Source organism: Schistocerca americana, chromosome 1 (assembly GCF_021461395.2).
Source record: "Schistocerca americana isolate TAMUIC-IGC-003095 chromosome 1, iqSchAmer2.1, whole genome shotgun sequence".
Taxonomy (NCBI): domain Eukaryota; kingdom Metazoa; phylum Arthropoda; class Insecta; order Orthoptera; family Acrididae; genus Schistocerca; species Schistocerca americana.
In genome coordinates, this window is record NC_060119.1 from 891,327,747 (window position 1) to 891,348,169 (window position 20,423).

Genomic DNA, 20,423 nt, shown 5'->3' on the forward strand with positions numbered 1-20,423 from the left:
AGTGATATGAAATGGTCACTTCAGTTTATTGGGAGAATTTTGGGGAAGTGTCATTTCATTTGTAAAGGAGACGTCATGTAGGGTGCTAGTGCGACCTAGTCTTGAGTACTGCTACAGTGTTTGGTATCCATACCAGGTCTGATTAAAGGAAGACATGAAGCAATTTAAAGGTGGGCTGCTAGGTTTATTACCAGAGGTTCAAACAACACACAAGTATTATGGAAATTCTTTGCGACATCAAATGGGACCCATGGAGGGAAGGAGATATTGTTTTTCGAGGAACACTACTGAGAAAATTTAGAGAACTGCCATTTGAAGCTGACTGCAGAAAGATTATACTGCCACTAATATACATTACGCGTAAGGACCACAGAGATAAGGTAAGAGAAATTGGGTCTCATTCAGAGGCACATACACACACCTTCTTCCCTCCCTCTACTTGAGTGGATACATTCTATATGTAGATGTATCTACATGTACATGGATACTCTGCGAATCACATTTAAGTACCTGGCAGAGGGTTCATCAAACCACATTCACAATTCTGTATTATTCCAATCTTGGATAGTGCGCAGAAACTACAAACACCTGTATCTTTCTGTAAGAGATCTGATTTCACTTATTTTATCATGGTGATGTTTCTCCCTATGTAGGTTGGTGTCGACAAAATAATCTTGTATCATTTCAGTGACACTCTCTCCCCTATTTTGTGATAATACAAAATGTGCTGCCCCACTTTGAACTTTGACCCCCCAAGAGGCTCACAGTTCTTTCATGAGTTCGTGCAAGGTGCATACAGGGCCCCAAGCTGTTGCAGGAAATTATCCCTTCCCTGGCTGCATTTCCCCTCGCTCCTTCCCCATTGCTCCTCCTTCCCCTCTCTGTGTTCTGATTTATGTCGACCTAGCTATCCACCTGGTTTCCTGTATAGGTTGCAATTTTATTCCTTTTGCCTGTACTTCTATCCTTTTTGGCGTTTAGGTCCCCACTTGAGGTTTGACCTATTTTTAGTGTGAGCTAGATGGGGAAGAACTCCCTCCCTAGCATCTAAGGCGTAGATTCCTCTCCCCTCTTGCTTTCCCACTCTGCTAGGTCACCAGCACATGTAGTCAGTCCATGTGGTGAGGCTGTTATGTACCCATGTGGCTGAGCCCCCTGACAACACAGGGATCAAACTACTAATACCTGAGCTGTTCCCTCCCCATGTATGCTACAAGTGGTTGCTGGTCTTCTTGGAGCGTTGGAACTCCCGGCAACAGCCACCCTGCCTGACAGCCCTTGCTGTGGATGGGTGGCACCCATGGGGAGAGCTGTTGATTGGAGTGGGTGGATGCTTGGTGCATGAAGCGTACAAAGCTGCAAAAATTTGGCAGCTCTCAAACGGCTCTCTCTTCGAATGGTGAAGGATCATTGATTGCTGCTTCATATGACCCACTTTCCCTTCCCTGGCTACACCATGGGAGGAGGGCCAGGCTTGCTGTCTTAGGATGAAAGCCTTTCCTCATTATCCCGTCTGTGCTAGGACAGATGGGGACACATTCACTGCCACAAAGCTGTTGTTTTTCGTGGAAAATATTGAGGACAAGTTTGGTGAAGTGGAGTGTCTTAGTAAGATGCGGTCGGGCTCTCTGTTGATCAAAGCTGCTTCTGCTACCCAATCCGCAGCTCTTCATGCCCGTGGTCATCTTAGCAATGTCCCGGTGTCTCACTCCCAATCAGTCCCTGAACATTGTCCAGGGAATAATGTTTCATAGGGACCTAATCCTGCAAACTGACGAGGAACTCCAGGCTAATCTGGAGCAGTGTGGTGTTCATTTTGTTCGATGTGTGCAGAAGGGTTGCAAAGACAACCGCACCGATACTGGCACCTTAATTCTGGCTTTTGAGGGGGATACCCTCCCAGAGAAAGTCAAGGTTATGTGCTACAGATGTGATGTGAAGCCATATGTCCAAACACCTATGTGGTGCTTTAGGTGCTTGCGTTTTGGGCATGTCTCTTCCCGCTGTACACCGGACCCTTTGTGTGGTGACTGGCCACCTACTCCATGAGAGGAAACCCCTGTGTTCCGCCACCTGTGTGTGGCCGTTGGGCTGACCGCAACTCCCCTCACTCTCCGGATTGCTTGGCTTACAAAAGAGAAAAGAAATAAGTCTTTGGATCACCTGTCTTATGCTGAGGCTCGCCAAAAGTATGAGACACTCCATCCAGTGTCACTGTCTTCAACTTTTGCCTCTGTTAGTTCATTTCCTGCTCACCCCAGCCCCTTCCCTCTCTCCCCTCCCCCTCCCCCTCCCCTGCAGTTCCTATGACCTCCTGTCAGGGAGCTGTTCCCCCTCCCCAGCCAAAGAAGTGCCCGCCATCCACTGTGGGGGGGGGGGGGGGGAGGGAGGGAGGGAGGGAGTGTCACTTCAGTGGGTAGGGGTATCCTAATTGACCAACTTATCACAGACCTCGATTTGCCTTTCCTCAAAGATGGTTCCCCTACCCATTTCAGTGCTGCCCATGGCACCTTCTCTGCTATAGATCTCACGATCTCCTCCCCTGCCCTTGTGGCTGCCCTACATTGGTCATCTCATGGTTGTGACAGTGATCACTTTCTGGTGATTCTATCATTCTCCTGCTTCCGTCAAGCAGACAGGCCACCAAGGGCATTCTGCAGGGCCATTTGGCCTTTATATACGTCTGCTGTGGACTTCCACACTCCCCTCTCAAATTCCGTTGATGTAGTTGTGCAACACATCTCTGCCACTGTTCTTCATGCTGCTGGTACTGCTGTCCCCATATCCACAGGTCCCCCTCATCGTTCACTGGTACCGTGATTAACCAAGGATGTCGCAGTTGCTGTCTAGGACTGCCAACGGGCAGCGATTTAAGCGACACCCTTCAGACCATCCTCCTCACTTTTAAGCATCTCCATGCTAAGGCTCATTATCTTAAGTGGAGTGAACAGTAATGCTGGGAGCACTATGTTGCCTCCCTGGGGATGTATGCCTCTTCATTGCAGGTTTGATCCAAGCTCCGTAGCATTCTGGGCCGCCAGCGACAGTCAACTGTCCAGGAGCTGAACTGCTAAGGTGCTCTATGCACTGATCCATTGGTCTCACAGAACGCCTTGCATCACACTTTGCGATGGCATTATCCTCTTCCTACCCTACCACCTTTCTCTGGCAGAAACGCAGACTTGAACAGACCCTGCTCAGTTTCATCCCGCACAACGTTGAGCCCTATAATGCACCCTTCACTGAATAGGAATTCCCCAGAGGCAACAGCTCCTCAGGATCTTAAACCACATTTGGCTCTTGGGTGCTTTTCCATCACAATGGTGAGACAATATAGTTATCCCCATTCTTACGCCAGCGAAAACTAAATGTGTCTAGACAACTACCACCCAACTAGCTTGTTGAATGTGCTTTGTAAACTGCTCGAAAGGATGGTCAGCTTCAGATATGGTGGGTACTCGAATCTCGGGGCCTTTTGTCCCTGTATCAGTGTGGCTTCCGGTCAGGGCGATCTCCAAATGACCATTTACTCAGATTGGAATCGGCCATCTGACAGGCTTTTACTCACCACCGGCACCTTGTCACAGTCTTCTTTGACATATGTAAGGTATATGACATGGCTTGGCACCATTACATTTTAGTTACCCTCCATGACTGAGGCTTCTGTGGTCCCCTTCAGATTTTATCTGAGAGTTCTCATCTCACTGTCTCTTCCGGGTTTGATTTGGCACTTCACTCTAAGCCCCTCAGATTCAGGAGAATGGTATCCCACAGGGTTCTGTGCTAAGTGTCACACTCTTCCTTGTTGCCATCAATGGGCTTGTGACCTGTTGTGCCTCTGGTTACTCCGGCATTGTTTGTCGATGATTTTTGCATCAGACGCAGCTCCCACTCAGTAGCATCTGCTGAGGGCCAGCTCCAAGGTGCCATCTGACAGGCCTCTGTATGGACCACTGCCCATGCCTTCATTTTCTCCCTCCAAAATGTGGGTTACGCATTTTTCTCTTCAACCCACAGTACATCCTTATCCAGAACTTTATTTAGACAACCAGCTCCTCGATGTTGTAGCATAGTCCTGTTCTTAGGCCTTATTCTTGATAACAAGCTGACATGGTTGCCCCACATTCACTACCTAAAGACCACATGCATGTGGAAGCTTAAAGCTCTCCGCCTCCTGGCCCACACATCTTAGAGTGCAGGCTGTTCCACTCTTCTCCATCTTTAGCTTGCTCTGGTCTTGTCCAGACTGAATTATGGTATTCAGGTTTATGGCTCAGCAGCTCCTTCCACTTTACAACTCCTTGACCCTGCCCATCATTGTGGGGTGTGTCTGGCTGTTGATGCCTTTCACAATAGTCCTGTTGATAGTCTCCTTACAGAAGCAGGCTTCGAACACCATTTATAGTTGGTATCATGTAGTGTGTTCACAGCAGAGCTTTGAGCCATTCACAGGGCCCTCCTTTTTCTTTCTCATGCCTCCCTCCACAGTGTTTTAATTTGTTCATACTCCATGAGGAGTCTGAAGGCTATTGACTGATGCTACTCTTGTTGCCCTTTGGTCTCTGCTATCCATGACCTTCTCTCTGCCCTTGAGTGTGCTGCCTGTTCAGTCATCTTTCTCTGGGTCCTAAGTCATGTGGGCATCCCAGGGAATGAACTGGCTGACTGTTTGACTAGAGAAGCAGATACTTAACCCCCTATTTCCTTTCATGATACCAGCTGTGGATATGTGTATCTGCATCAAATCTCTCTGCCCAAAAGTGGAATGCCACCTGGAGGGCTACTGCTCATAGTAACAAACTCTGCACGATCGAAGAGTCTACTGCAGCTTGTCACTCTTCCTTCCACTCCTCATGGTAGTAGTCCACTATTTCATACTGTTTACACATTGTTCATACCTGGCTCACCCATTGTTTCCTCCTGTGTAGCAACCCACACCCACAATGTGGTTGTGGCACCAGACTGCGATATTTCACATATTGGTGGCATGTCCCCTTCTTTCGGCCCTTTGTGTTACGTGTAGTCTTCCTACTCCCTTAAATTTAATATTAGCAGACAATCCATAGGTGCTTGACCTGGACCTCGGTTTCTTCAGTGAAAGTGGTTTTTATTTCCAGATGTAAGGTTCTCCTTTAGTCTTGGAACAAGGGCGGTTTGTTTATGGTTGGGACTTCTTTTGCAGTCTTCATGGTCTGTGACCCCATGACTGCAGCCCTTTTTTTCCAGTTTGTAGATTTGGTCTCACCTTTTATGCTTTTACTGTGTGTGTTTAATGTTCATTCTTTTATCATTTGACTTCCCTGACTCAATCCGTCCACGTTTAGCAGACCCTCTTTCTTCTGTAACTCACTTTGGAATCACTCACTTTGGAATCACGGGACTGATGACCTCGCCGTTTGGTCCCGTAACCCTTCTCAATTAGTCAATCAACTTTTACAGTGTACTTCATCAATCCTGTCTGGTAAGGATCCCACAATGCGGAGCAGTATTCTAAGAGGACAGACAAGCATAGTGTAGGCAATGTGTTCCTTCCAATTTAAGTTGTTTGTAACTGTATTTCCTAAATATTTAGTAGAATTTATGGCTCTTAAATTTGAATGATTTATTGTGTATCCGGAGTTTAATGGGTCCTTTTACCACTCATGTGCATTGACCTCACACTTTATTATTTAGGGTCAATTGCTGATTTTCACACCATAGCAGTATCTTTTATAAATCGTTTCAAAATGTGTTTTGATCTTCTGATGACTTTATTAGTTGATAAACGACAGCATCATCTGCAAGCAACCTAAGACAGCTGCTCAGATTGTCTCCCAAATCATTTATATAGACAAGCAACAGCAAATTGCCTATAACACTACCAGGGGGAATGCCAGAAATCATTTCTGTTTTACTTGATGACTTTCCATCAGTTACTATGAACTGTGACCCCTCTGACAGGAAATCAAGAATCCAGTCACATAACTGACGTGATACTCCATAAGCATGCAATTTTACTACAAGCCGCTTGTGTGGTACAGTGTCAAAAGCCTTCCAGAAATCCAGCAATATGAAATCAATCTTAAATCCCTTGTCAATAGCACTCAATGAGTAAAGAGCTAGTTTTGTTTAGCAAGAACGATGTTTTTTAAACCCGTGTTGATTGTGTGTCAATAGACAGTTTTCTTAGAGGTAATTCATAATGTTCAAACACAACATACGTTCCAAAATCCTGCTGCATATCGATGTTAATGATATGGGTCTGTAATTTAGTGGATTACTCATACTACCTTTCTTGAATATTGGTGTGACCTGTGCAACTTTCCCGTTTTTGGATACGGATATTTGTTGTGCGAGTGGTGGTACATGATTAAGTATGGAGCTATTGCATTAGTGTACTCTGAAAGGAACCTAATTGGTACACAGTCTGGTCAGAAAACTTGTAGAAATGTTATTACTCAATAGATTTCAAATTTTAATGGCCCCTTGTGTAACTGTTAGTATGTATAACCTAAGCACATATTGGCAGGAAACCGATAAGAAAAATTAATACCAGTATGTCTCCCCATCCACATAAACTAAAGCTATGACAATCGCTGAAAACAGATTTTTTTTATATGGATAGCAAATAAAAAAAGGAATGACAATTGATGTATGGAGCACAGGAACATTAGGCTAACAGGAAACTACATTCACACTAGCTTTAGAGCTCTTGTTCTTTTTCTAGTGGAAGTACATTCACATGCACATTTATAGAATTTACAGCATTGCTGGAATAAGGGTCAGTCAATTAAATAGGGGGTTTTGGTGGGGAATGCATAAGTAGGTACACAGTAGCTGTTGCTATAGAAATTAGGTTGGCAATCAAATGAGTGGAAAAATTTACTATAGAAAATGTTTATGGAGTCACAATAAGTGCAATGTGTTAAGTGCTCAAATTGCTGGCCTAAATTTACTCATTCCTGTAGTCTGTTTTGTTCACTTGAGCACAATTTGGCACAGAGTTCTTTATTGCATTGAAAGTTGTGGCTTGCTTCTCTTACGAACTGACATGTCAACAGCATGTTGTTCTCTTGCAAAAATTTTATCTTTGATAACATCCTGGAACAGTCCACTGGAGGTCTGGTGATCACCTAGTCTGTCCAATTGGCCCTCATCAGATTATTCACTTATTTGCTAATTCTTTGTCAAGAAACCCATGCAGTGGTAAGTCATAGTGGGGACTAGTGCCATCTTCCTCGAAGTAGAACTCTTAATTACCCTGCTGCAGATGTAATAGTGGAATACCAGTATCACACAGCATGTAAGATAGGCATCATGGGTATCATCTGCATGGAAGGGGAGGGGGAGGGGGAGGAGAAACAGGTCCAATGACCCCTTAACCTGAAAGACATGCTGAAACTGTAGCCCCAGATTTGTTCAGTTGTCTTTAAATTGTGGCATGGGGGTTTTTGTGGCACAGTGCACACAGTTATGGCTATTATCACCACCACCACCTAGCTTTGTCAGATCATTAAATTTTTCAAATTATATCATCTTACATTTCTTCATTCAAAATAATCTTGTAGAATTCCAAACAGTTATCTGGATTATCATAGATTAATCAATGAAGTAATCTTGAAAGGTACACTTGCAAACATAAATATTGCTTTAGATAACCCATGGCTCTAAGGGAAATGTCAAATTCGACACAGGCTCTGTTAGGTTTCTTTGGGTTTCCGATGTGTGCCTGTGCAACTACAATATTTCATTTTCATGGGTAGTAACACTCACTGGTTGACCACTCTTTGGCACATTAGATAGACGCTGTTCCATCAAATGTGTCAAACTACCTGTAAACTGTTCCAGCTCAGTGACATAGGTCACACGACCTGTAAATTGAAGCCTACTTGGTGGAGGTTATTGAATTCTTCTGTTAGTCAAATCTGTTCAGTATTCTGTCTTCCAGTATTGTTTGATGACCAACCTGTTGGTTATTGCTTCAGCTGTGATTATTGGAATATCTGAAAAAATGGAGAAACAATCTTAGAACAGATAAAAATGCAGTGTACCTCCTGTACACCTATTTATGTACATCCTTGTTTAATGGATATGTACATAGACTTTCAAAAGTGAGTTACACATGTTTTCCCGTACTAAGACCATTTCGCAAGAGTGGCATATTGTCATAACAATGTACACAATCCGGATGTCCAGCATATACATTTCTGCAGTTGTACGCATAAATGCATCACTGTATAGAAGTGAAATAGCATAGCAACTAGAAATGTAATAAAAGTATGTGGGACAGTAAGATTCTTGGACTAAGTCAAGTCCAGACATAGTGAAATGCGACAAGTTTGACCAAGGCCACCCAGGCATTAGTGATGCTGATCAGGAAATCAATGTCTTGCACCATGAGGTTTCCATCTTTTCGGCAAGCTGAAAGAACATCTGGGGAAAGAGATTTTCCAATGATGAAGCTATTCATCCAACAGTTCTCGAACATCTGAATGGTCGAGGAGTGGATTTCTATAGTTGAGAAATTGAATGATTGGCAGAACTTTCTGGACATTGTTTACATGGTAGGGTGACTTAGAAAAATAGTCATGTATCTGAATTACAGTGAATTGTAGTAAAGCTTCAATAAAAGTTACTGGGTCTGCCAAATAACTTGTAAATTACCATTTGAATTCCTCTCATATTTGGTTGGTTGTCAATAGGTGCAACATTTGCTGCCACAGACTGGTTTACTTCACTTTGCTGTATTTCTTTCTTTCTTGTTTAATGTTGGTCCAAATAAGTTTTGCTCTATTTTTTAAGTGGTTTGTGTTTGGTGTGTGTTATAAGGATTATGTAGAAACATTTAACTTCAGACAGGATCATGGAGGGAAACAGTAGTTAAAGTTTAAAAGAATAGTTGAAAAAGTACTAGATACATATCTACGTTGTAAAACAGTTCATGGTATAAAGTCTGTGTAAACTTCTAAAGGAACAGACTACCACAATTACTGTAAAACAAAATATAGGACCATAGACATACTTGTTTAATACAGGGACTGAACTTGATTGAAGCAAAGCAAAAGCAGAAATACTAAAGTGTTTTCATGTGTTCTTCTACAAAGGTCGTTTCAGGTTAGTTTTTGCACCATTGCAGCATAAGAACGTATGGGTTAACAAATTACATTTGCAGCTGATATACAGCTTTGTGGTAGCAAAGCTGCAGTTAGGCATGTTTACTCCCAGAATTGAATATTAATGATGAGTTAAACTTTCTGTTATCAATTTTGTATCTGAAGTTCTCATGCTGTTTGCATCTAAGAAATAGTAGTCAAGGGACGTTGAAGTTCCTGCTAATGCCCTACAATCTTAAACACCTGTTAAGGCTATTATTTCTAGATCTCTAGGCCCTTTATACTATGATTAACGAACTTTGCGCAGGTTGAGATATGGCATTGTTGCCAGTATGTGCATACATGTGCTTTGTGCTTGAAGAAAGCATGTGTCCTGAAAAGTCTCTCTCGCTTGCTTATGCAAAATTTCACTTACTACCACCATCAGTGGTGACAACTTGCAACAAGTCAAATAAAATTTCACTAAATAACTTGCCACAACCACATTTAATGCTTGTGTTGGCTGTGATATTCACAGCGGAGTGCTCAGAACACTTCTGAATGCCCATTGGCTGTCGGAGAATATGAGGTAGGTGCGCAGAGAAGTCTAAACTTGACAGTCATTGTTTGTGAATCCACCTCTAATTTCAAATAAAGTTGTTAAGTAAAATGAATTTAGTCTTCTTGTTTTGTTTTGCCATTGTCAAACTTAGGAGCCACAAGTATAGCATTATACTGTTTTGGAATTCAGAAAACATACATAAATAAATGTCTTGCTGTGCTGTAGTTGTCTTCTAATTTTGGCGGTATTTGATCTAGTGAAGTTATGTCGGTTAAGTTAGAATGCTGGCTGTGACACCTGTAGAATAAATAATTCATAAATATAATAAGACAATTGTGAGTTTGAATGCAGTGCAGCATCTCCATAACACATTTATTCATTGCCTCTTATACTAAATTTTTTCCATTAAGTAACTAAAGTGCTAATGTCTTAAGACGGTGCACGTGTTGTTTCAGGAGCTGGAAGATGAGTTACCCTGGATATCCTGGCTACCCACAGGTACAGAATATTTCATATTGATCTTCATAATTCTGCTGTGCAAAAATAGACTTTGATAATATAGGTGCTGATGTTTTGCTTGATATATAATGAAGCATTTGGCTGATATGAGTGCATAGTAACATTATCAATTTGGATTTATAGGGTGTAATATCAACCATAATTTTTCTTGTAAATATAGAATATTTTGTATGGAGTCTGCATAAAAACTGGAAATGAGTAAATTTCAATACTAGAACAAATCATAATTTCCAGTTTTCAGATTTTTTTGTGCATACTTTAATACATTGGTTAAATATTTTGTTATGACAGCAAAAGTGAATCTTAAATCATTCTTATTGGCTTTGAAGCACCTTGAATTATTTGTAATCTGTTTTTTTGCATTGTATAAAGTAATTAAGTTTCTGGTGCCAACTACTTGTTTGCTATGTGTATGGGCTTTGCTTTTTGTTGCTGTCTGTTGAGATATGTGGGACTGCTGTGACACTGTGATACAAATATGTAAGCTTGTGTGTGTCAGAAAAAATGAGAATGTTGAAGTCTACCTGCTATGAAGAAATAATGACCTATATCGAAATGCAATTTGGTGCATGTTCATGTAATCTCTATTTATGTATGAACTTCTTAGAAGTCATTGTCTGTATACAACAGTTGTGAATTTACAAATTATCATATAAAAAATGTTGTAGGCCTATATGAGTGGAGACAAGGTACTAAAATTCCAAACTATTAGGTGTAAAAAAATATTGCATTAAAACTGTGTGTAATTAACACACTACATGATGTGTCCCAACTGTGCACAACAGCTATGCTGTTGATGTTGCTGATGGAAGCAGTGATAGTTCCATTGTAGACTTATGGGAACTTTAGAGTACTCAGAAAATACCATGCTACAGATTTCAGTAACTAATAACTGTCAGCTTGCATGAATTCTACCACTGAAGGGGGTGATAGGGCAAGAGAGTAGAACAGTTATGGTATAACTTTTGTTTGAATGTCACTGTGCTTTACGCACTCCTATTGGTGCTGGCCATGTAGGTCTTCCCCTTCCTCAGCACACTGAACTGACATAACAATGTTTTATGCACTGTTGCATTTTTACGTACACCTGTGTTACTACTGTGCAATTCACAATTAAGGGCCTTGCAAGGATTCAAAAAAATATAGATGCACTTGATATGATGTACTACAGCATAAATCTGCTGACTGTGAAAATAATTTCGATGTGGTCGGCATAGTAAAGATGGCCTCGTGAAGAAATTTCCATGCTGAACAAAAGTTAGATTTAAATGTGAGGGTATATAATAGAAACAAGTTTGTTTAAAGTTTGAGAGTTAGCTTAGCTCACCAAGTAACAAAATGTGAAGCAATTAGCACCATAAAACTTGTTGCATTTTGGCACAAATATTTCTTTTACAACGTTTATTATGTACACATGAGAACACACAAAATTGAGTTAATCATAGGAAATTAGTCAACAAATGAAAAAAAAATTAAAGAGTGAACAGGATTCATCAGTAAATGTTGCAGCTCATAATGACTGTTGTTATCAATCATCCCCCCCCCCTCCCCTTTCCCAGTTCTAATGGTACTGTCTGCTATAACAAGACTTGTCATTCAGACTGTCTGACAATCGATGGAGGGATAGATGATTCCGTGAAGTTTCTCATTTCATCAGGTATTTAATCTGATGGTATATTAGAAACACTTTCAATTGGCAGTGCAAGCTATTTGCTGCTGGATCATAAGCTACATTTTGAAAATGTTTCATGTCTAACAAAACAGTGAGTGATTTTAATAGACATCTCTCAAACTGTCTGTCTTGGTCAGTGGTGGTACACAGTGACACTCTAAAGTTAGCAGTCCATGCACAAAAAGGTGCTTGTAATCATTTCAGTGGTGGTGTTGATTATAGGGAAAACTTCAGGCCAAAGAGTGAAGCAGTCAATGAGTTAGTGTGTGTAGTTTCTGTGAACAGTTTAAAATCTGGTTGGGTTGGACAAAAATACTATGAAGGGTATTGACATAACAGATGATACTATGTTGTTGGCAGGCCATACATTGGTGCACAAAAGCTCTAATGTTTGTATCCATATATTCAGCCACAAAAACTTGGTTAACCAGTCTTCTTGTACTCTGTACTAAGGGTGGGAGAGAAGTGGTGCGGTGAAAACATTGACTGTTAATGAAAGTTTGCTGTCTCAAATGTGCAAGCATTTGACACAAACACAACAGTGAAATGTTAAATTGGAATGAGGTATCTGGAGTGACAAAGCTGTAACTCAGGTGGGCATAATAGAAAGTCTTGCAGATTGCGGTTGTGTTGCTGGGCCAAGGCAACTGATTAGCAGCAGTCCTCTACACTGGAAGTGTGTCTGCAGACTCATTCTGATTCCCAGCAGCAAGGACTAAGTCAGGAAGTGCACTGTATAATTCTGAGTGTTGCAGCTGACATGGCATTGGTTTGTCTGACCTCTGATGGAAAGCATAAATTAGCAGCTTGTGATCAGTGAGCAGCACAAAGTATCAGCCTTGAAGCATATGGTGGAATTGCTTTATAGAAGCATAATCTGCACATAACCTGCACATAACTTGCAGTCATGTGTTGATCAGCTGTGTATTGACAGGTAGTTTTGGTCTGAAGAGCTCAAAAGGCTGCCATTGTTGGTTTCTCTTGTTGAAGTGCAACATGTATTGCAGTTTGACAAATCAACTATCAAAGTGATACACTTGCAAAATGGGCTGCACTATAACTGGTTTCAGTGATAGCATAAAATGGTAAAAAAATCTACTCAAAGGATGGAGTGTGCTGTTTCCACTATGCATTGCCACACACTAAAGATGGAGGCCAAAGTTCAGTCCATGTCACATGACCATATGTCTTGATTGTGGAACCACTGGCAGCATAAAAGCAACCGTCATCACTGCTGCAGAGAGGTAGTTGAGAAGACAGTGATGTCAGCACCTGTGCCCATTAGAAACTTCAGTTTCATACAATGTTTGGTGACAGTCCATGGCTGCCATCTGGAGTAGCACTTGCGATCGTTATTGATTTCCATGCAAAATTCCCAACTCGCATCAGAAATGGCTTTGTCGAGCTTCTGAGCCAGATCATATGTGGTATCAGCATACCTTTGCAGCTGAAGATAAATGACAGCATTCCTCAGTGAGTGTTGGTGCTGTCATGGCCACCAGGACTGTTGTAAATTAAGAGCAGTGAATTATGCTGTAAGCTTGGGGATTTGTGCTTGTGATGAGGCCAAGGTATTGTCTTATTGTGAGATGGCTGCAACACATGTGGACAGATACAGCTCAGCAGTATGGTCCACCATTGCATGGAGGCTACTGGTGCATATGTCTTCTGTGCAGTAGATGCTGAGTATAACAGTCAGATGTTTGGGAAAATATCTTCATTAATAGCATTGCTAGCCAGGGTCTGAAGGTGAAGCAGCAGTTGGGAAGAGGTGCAATCACTTAACTCCTCTGTACAGAGTAACTTTCCAAATCATTTGGCTTCAGACTGAGGCATGTAACTGATCAGAGCGTGGTTAATGGCACTATATTTGTCTGTACTTAGTGGGGATGTTGAGGTATCCTGGACTTCTGTGGCCATGTCCTCATTTAGAGAAGCAGCAACGTAACTATACTTTCTTCCATCGGAAGTTCTGTGGGCTAATGCACACTGGCTTGGAACAGGATTTTATTGCAGAAATGTGGAGATGTTAACTCTTAAATGGCTCATAAGTGCATTCATAGGTACATGGATTCTGCATTGTGTATTTAGCCTGCAATGCACCACAACTTGATGTATTGGTCACCAAAAAGGTCACATTTTTGGTATGAATGCTTTGACAACATTTAGAATATATTAACATTTATGTTATTGTACTTATGACCTTTATTACCCATTAATAAAGCTGACTCAGAAAGGAGTTCTGTATGCATCAACAAAAATTTTTGATTACTTGCCCAATGACATAAAATGCCTGACAGTTAGCAGAGCAAGTTTTAAGTTGAACATCATATCATTTCTCCTGAACCACTCCATCTATTCCATTGACAAATATCTACTTAAGACTAGTAGCATAAAAAAACTTGTTTTCAAGTGTAGTTCCATGAGTAGGGCAAAGATAATGATCATTAATGCTCACACTAATCATGTGTACTATTCTTGTAAGCTGACCCATTCCACATCATTTCAATAAAAGACTCATTCAAATGGTCTATGGAATTTTTAACTAAATAAACACACTCTCAGAAACTTTGCCTTAAATCCCTGATAGCTATGAAGTCATCTCCCAGGCACATGCATCCTTCCCTCTTACGACTTGGGTATCACAATTCTTTAGGAAGTCATATTAATAGCAAACAAGATGTTATATTTGATACTGATAAAAGTATTTATCAGACAGTGAGTGTGTGAAACTGGTTGAGAAATTAAAAGGACAAAATAATGTAGAGAGCATTAAGCAGTATCCCATATCTGTGCAGGAGCATGTGATTCAAAAAAATTAAGAACTTATGAAAAATGGTAGTATGAATACACTCAAAATTGAAGTGATCAGATTGGTGTAGAAGGAACAAACAGTAATTATGAACAAAACCCGAAATGTTGAAGAAAGATTGATGTCCTTGAAAGTACTGTGCTAAGAGCAGCAAATGAAATGGTCAGGAAACAGACACCAAAGCTAATGTTTACAGAAAGCATAACACATTTACACTGATGGAAAAAGAATTGTAACACCATGAAGAAATTGTGTGACAAATGAAAGTTGGTAGGCATGTTTTTATCTGAAAGATGTCTATTCAGATTTCACGTCAATTGTGTAAGAGTGGCACAAGTAGCACAATATGAGGTTTCAAATCATGTTTGCTTTAAATACACCTTGTAATGGTCTTAAATATTAATTACTTTGGAGGCTGGACATGGCGAGTTGATTTCGATCAAGAATGCTTATAAGGTGACACACCATTACCAACACCCTCGAGTTTTGAACGAGGTCATGTAATAGGGCTCAGAGAAGATGGATGTTCCTCCTGCAGTATTGAAGAGACTTGCCAGGAATATAGCCACTGTTCATGATTGCTGGCATCTGTCGTCAGAGAAAGTTTGTGACTTTAGTGATGGCAGGTGAGAGCTTATTGGAGTACAGGGTGGAGGTCTCAGTTTTCTGATGAAAGCTGGTTCTGTCTTGGTGTCAGTAATAGCCATGTATTGTTGTGTAAGGGGAATTTGAAGTAGACTGGGGTGGCAATGAGAATTTGGATCAAGGAGGGAGGTGTGCCAGGGTAATCCGTGCAGTTGTGTGAACTACTGTGCCAAAGTGGCTTAGTGGTTAATGCACCTGCCAAGTAAGCAGGAAACCTGGGTTTGATACCCAGTCTTGGCACAAATTTTCACACGCCCCTTCAGTCTGTATACATAAAATTGTACCTGTAAGACCCCAGTAAAGTTTCTGAAACACTGTCATTTCGTTATATTTTGGTGTTCAGATTTTTTGTCAGTGTATATTTTACATGATGAGTTCAACTTTGCAGTCAGGAAGAACATGGGAAGCAGCAGAACTCAAGGAGCTGTAAAATAGCTACATGAGGAAGAACTCATAAGAGTTATATATGAAATGGGGCAGTTCTCAACAGACTAAAAAAAGTTTGTTCCAATGCCAAAAGAAACATAATTTTTAATTAATTGTCTTGACTGCAAAGTTTTCTGAATAGAATAACCAGTTGTGGCTGTGCAATAGCCATCTTCAGAATCTTTCTCTTGCACTGCAGAAAGTCATCACAAGTTAAAAAGAAAAAGTCAAAATCTGCCTTTTATTATTTTGATATGTTTTGACATGATACAGTGCAGCAGAATGAAAGGTTCTTAAGATGGATACTGCATAGATGAAACTGGTAATTCTGTTAAAAAAACTTTGCAGTCAAGATAAACAGTATGTACATCATAATAACACTCAATACTGTCATTTTGTGCCAAATTCTGACCAAAGAAAACATCTGCAGACAGATGTGAACTATATGAGGATGGTTTGATAAGTCTGTTTGTTTTGCAAACAATTCACCTTACTTCTTGACACAGCCACTTAGTCTAGTGATCCTCCAGCTTTTTCATCTGCAGAAAAATAGTCTGTCAAACTCTGCAAAACTGACTGCAGCTACCACTTTTTCAGGTTAGGGAACAGGATGAAGTCACTTGGGTGTAAGTCTGGTGAATGGGTTTGATGAAGAACTGGTTCAGAGCTCAATTCATGCACATCTGCCATTATTATCCCTGTTGTGTGGGATGGTGCATTATACTGGTGAAAAATCACTTCTTTTTGCTTGCAAATGTTGGTCTCTCTTCAGCCAATGCAAGCTTCAAATGATCCAACAACAATGAAGCATAATAGGGTTTAGTTATGGCTCTGTCTTCCTTGGGAATCCAAAGAAAAAAGGCCATCACCTTACCAGCTGTCAAAATGGCCTTTGTCTTCTTCAGTGCACTTTCATCAGCCTTTGTCCATTGTTTTTACTGCCACTTTGACTCTGGTGTATAGTGAAGTGATGGATCCAGATGTCATAAAGTCACAAACTACTGCAAAACATCTTGCAGATTGCAATTAAATATTATCAGACATTGTGTTGAACTGTTGTGCCAGCTGTGCTTTTGATCAATTGTGAGCCATTGCAGTAACCATCTCGCACACAATTCTCCATGCAGGATAATATGCAGTCAGTCAGTTGGGGTTATTACAGTCTCAGCAATGCCACACATTTTTATTTGGCAGTCTTGTATTACCATATTGTAGATTTTGTTAATTGTTTCCTTTGTGGTGACCTCAATTGGGTAGCTGGAGCACTCTTAATCTTCAGTGCTTGTCCAACCTCATTCAAATTCATTAATCCAAAAGTAAATGAATGGTCTTCAATGATGGTGCCGTCTGTGTGAACTTCATCCAATTCCGTTTTGATTTGTGCAGCAGTCCAATCCTTGAAATGATGTTTAATAACTGTTTTCTCCATTTTCACTTGCAGCTGACATACTGACCAATTCAGATGGTTGTCAACAATGAACTCTAAGCTGTACAGTGATGAAATTCTTTATATAATCCTTGGAATAATCAAGCTTACCAGTCATGAAGGCGCAACAAAAGTGTTCTATTCTTTCATGAAAATTTACCAGGCTTATCAAATCACCCTTGTATAGTATACTCATTGTGGTAGCACATGCCTCCAAGATATTGACCCCTATCATTTTGAGGAGGACCAAAAGCAGAATTGAGACAGACAATCAGTATTGCAGTGCAGAGACTGTATAGAGAAGAGGTAGCTTTGATAAGTTGGGCAGAACATAAATAAGCAGCTACTATTAAGGAAGATGTATGACAGAGGTGCTCTCTCTCTCCTGTCTTGTTTAATGTATACATTCAGAGGGCAATAGATGAAGTCGGGCGGAAATTCAGAGGAATTGAGATCCATGATAAGAAAGTAAACAAGTTGAGATTTGCTGCTGCTATCACAGCATTAAGGTCAGAAAGGTACCAATTAGAATCAGTGTTGGCCCGATGGAAACCATCCTTAACTCTTCCTATAACAAGAAAATTAACAAAGCTAAAACAAAAATCTTAGTGATGAAGAGACAAATCAGCTTTTCCCAATCCTCACTTGACTCCACTGTATCTTTTTCATACACAGGGAGTAAAATTGCAGCAGATGGAAGATCAAATAAGGATATGATAAGCTGAATCCACCAGGCAGAAGCAGTTTTTAGCAAGAGAAGAAACCTTTTCACATCTGCTGCATAGACAAACATCTCACGAAAGACCTCATAAAGACATTTGTTCAGTGTGTGCTGCTGTACGAAGATGAAACATGGACACCTGGGGAAGCTGAACAAAACACAGTTGCTACTGCAGAATGCTAAAGATAACCTTGGAAGACAAGGTATCATACGAAGAGGTGATCCACGAAGGGCAACAAAATGGGAAGGAAGAGAAGCAGTGTGTCTTGAAGTTCATCCAAAACTGAAGGAACCCAGGGTCAGCCACTTACTGAGACATGATCATGTTATTAAATGTATCATTGAAGGGACAGTAGAATGGAAGAACACAAGAGGCAGTCTGGACTGGAATACATCAACCAGATATTGTGTGTGTGTGTGTGTGTGTGTGTGTGTGTGTGTGTGTGTATGAGGTGCACCACCTATACCACTCTTAAAAGGAAGGGTGAAGACAGAAAAGAATAGTAAGTCACTGCTAATGTACCTGATTGTTGAAGACCTAAGAAGAAGAAACATGTATCCAGAAATAAATACTTCATGAGATACAGACAATTCTGTTCTGTTTAGTCTTGAGGGGCTCAATGTGGTTGCCACTAATTCTTACACATCTCTCAGCACCCTCCTGAAAGAATTGTGAATTTGTTCCAACAAAAAAATCTTGCTGTAGTCATGCAATACAGGCTTTTGTGAGCCATATGTGTGTGTCTTAGATTAATTTTTGTTTTATGGCCACTAGCCCATGGTCCAAGGCATATTTCTCTGCCTAATGTTTTGTTCCAATCCTGGAAGCAACAGAAACCATAACTCAGAAAGCGCTTACAATTTGAAACAAGCTTAGCAGGCTGACCTGTTCACATGTGTCGACAAAAATGTGGAGTCATGCCAATGTGTGTTAGAGGTTGTAGTGGAGAATAGTTAGTGCTGTTTGCTTTATTTAGCACTAAAGTCCACAAATTGTCTAATTGCAGCCACCCTCATCTGTTAAAGATGTTTCTGTACTCTTTTATTTCTATGGCCCCTCTGTACATCCTAGTATGATGATGATTGTATTGCGATAAAACCATAATATTGGAGAAACAACTGTGGTGGTTCCTGGTACCAGTCCATGTTCTGCTGTTGCTGACATACCTGTATTGCCCAGGTGTCAGCCACTGTTGTGTTCCTTAAGGTGGGTGTTAATGCTTCCTCTTGTAGTTCCTATACATGCACTGTGCCAAGAACAGGCTCTTGTTCGTATCTCGGATGCTTTTCTACACCTATTTCAGATCACAGTTCAGACGAAAAGTCTGTGTTTGGGGTTTCAAAGCAGAAATTTGTCCACTTACCTCAATAGGCTTCTTGATGTCCATCCCCTTCAGCCGGTGTTGGTAGGTACTGCCTCAGCTGGTGAAAGCAGTGTTGAAGAAAGTGGAATTAATATTTACAAACAAAGGCTGCAAATCTCAAGCTTTGAGGCAGTATCTGTAAGTTTGTAAAAATTACTGTATTCTAATAACTTGCATCAAAAGGTTTGAAAGTTCAGTTAATTAGATTTTGTTGCCTCTAAAACAAGCGATAAAAAGCTATAAGTCCATATTTATTACCAAACCTATTATTGCAAGTTAGTTGCTATTTTTACTTCATTTTCACACAAAGCTACCCAGAATTTTACAAATCTGACCTGAATAATTTCCATGTTCTGCACAATTACTGACCTGCAGCTATTCACGAGTTACTACATAGTCATTCAGTGGTCTTCTTAAAGAGAAATGCTTGCCTAAATGTCCCGAGTGTGTTCACAAAACACACAACTGAGTTGTTGTTGTATGACAAAGTTCTCATGCAGAGAGAGTGTGCTCCTCACAAATTGAAAAAGTCAATAATGTGTTGGTGTACCTTTGACCCATATGCAAGCAGTTACTCAGCTTTTGCACTGATTGATAGTGTTGTTTGTCCTTCTGAGGGATATAGTGTCAAATTCTGTCCAATTGGCATGTTAGATCTTCAGAATTCTGAACTGGTCGGAGGCCCCTGCCCAGTGTTCCAAATGATCTCAATTGGGGAGAGATCCAGCGACCTTGCTGGTCAAGGTAGGGTTTGGCAAGCACATGTGTGGGCAGGCATTATCTTGCTGAAATGAGAGCCCAGGATTGCTTGCCATGAAGGAGAAAGAAAAAGGGCATAGAATATCATTGACATGCTGCTGTGCTGTAAGGGTGCCGTGGATGACAAGAGCCCCAATGACCAGCAAAGACATGTATGGAGATGCCCCGAACAGCAGTGAGATACCAACCTGTCCACCATCCACCATATGGCCTGACAACCAGGAGTGATGGTCTGGGGTGCCATTTCATTTCATAGCAGGACCCGTTTAGTTGTCATACAAGGCAGCCTTATGGGACAGCAATATGCTGACAATGTTCTGTGCCTCCATTTGTTGTCCTTTATGACAACCCTGGGCTTAAATTTCAGTAAGGTAATGCCCACCCTTACATGGTGAGAGTTCCTACTGCTTGCTTTCATGGTTGACAAACCCTACCTTGGCCAGCAA

At 40.9% G+C, this 20,423-nt stretch overlaps 1 protein-coding gene across 2 annotated transcripts in view; it reads left to right on the forward strand.

The window, feature by feature from the left end:
• Window positions 1–20,423, forward strand: part of LOC124614435 (annexin B9-like) — a 137,545-nt gene that overhangs the window by 48,905 nt on the left and 68,217 nt on the right. For both annotated transcript variants that reach the window (XM_047142944.1, XM_047142943.1), the window contains exon 2: window positions 10,089–10,131. In XM_047142944.1, coding sequence (XP_046998900.1) covers window positions 10,099–10,131 — 33 coding nt within the window. In that variant the 5' untranslated portion in view covers window positions 10,089–10,098. The remainder of the gene's footprint in view (window positions 1–10,088; window positions 10,132–20,423) is intronic.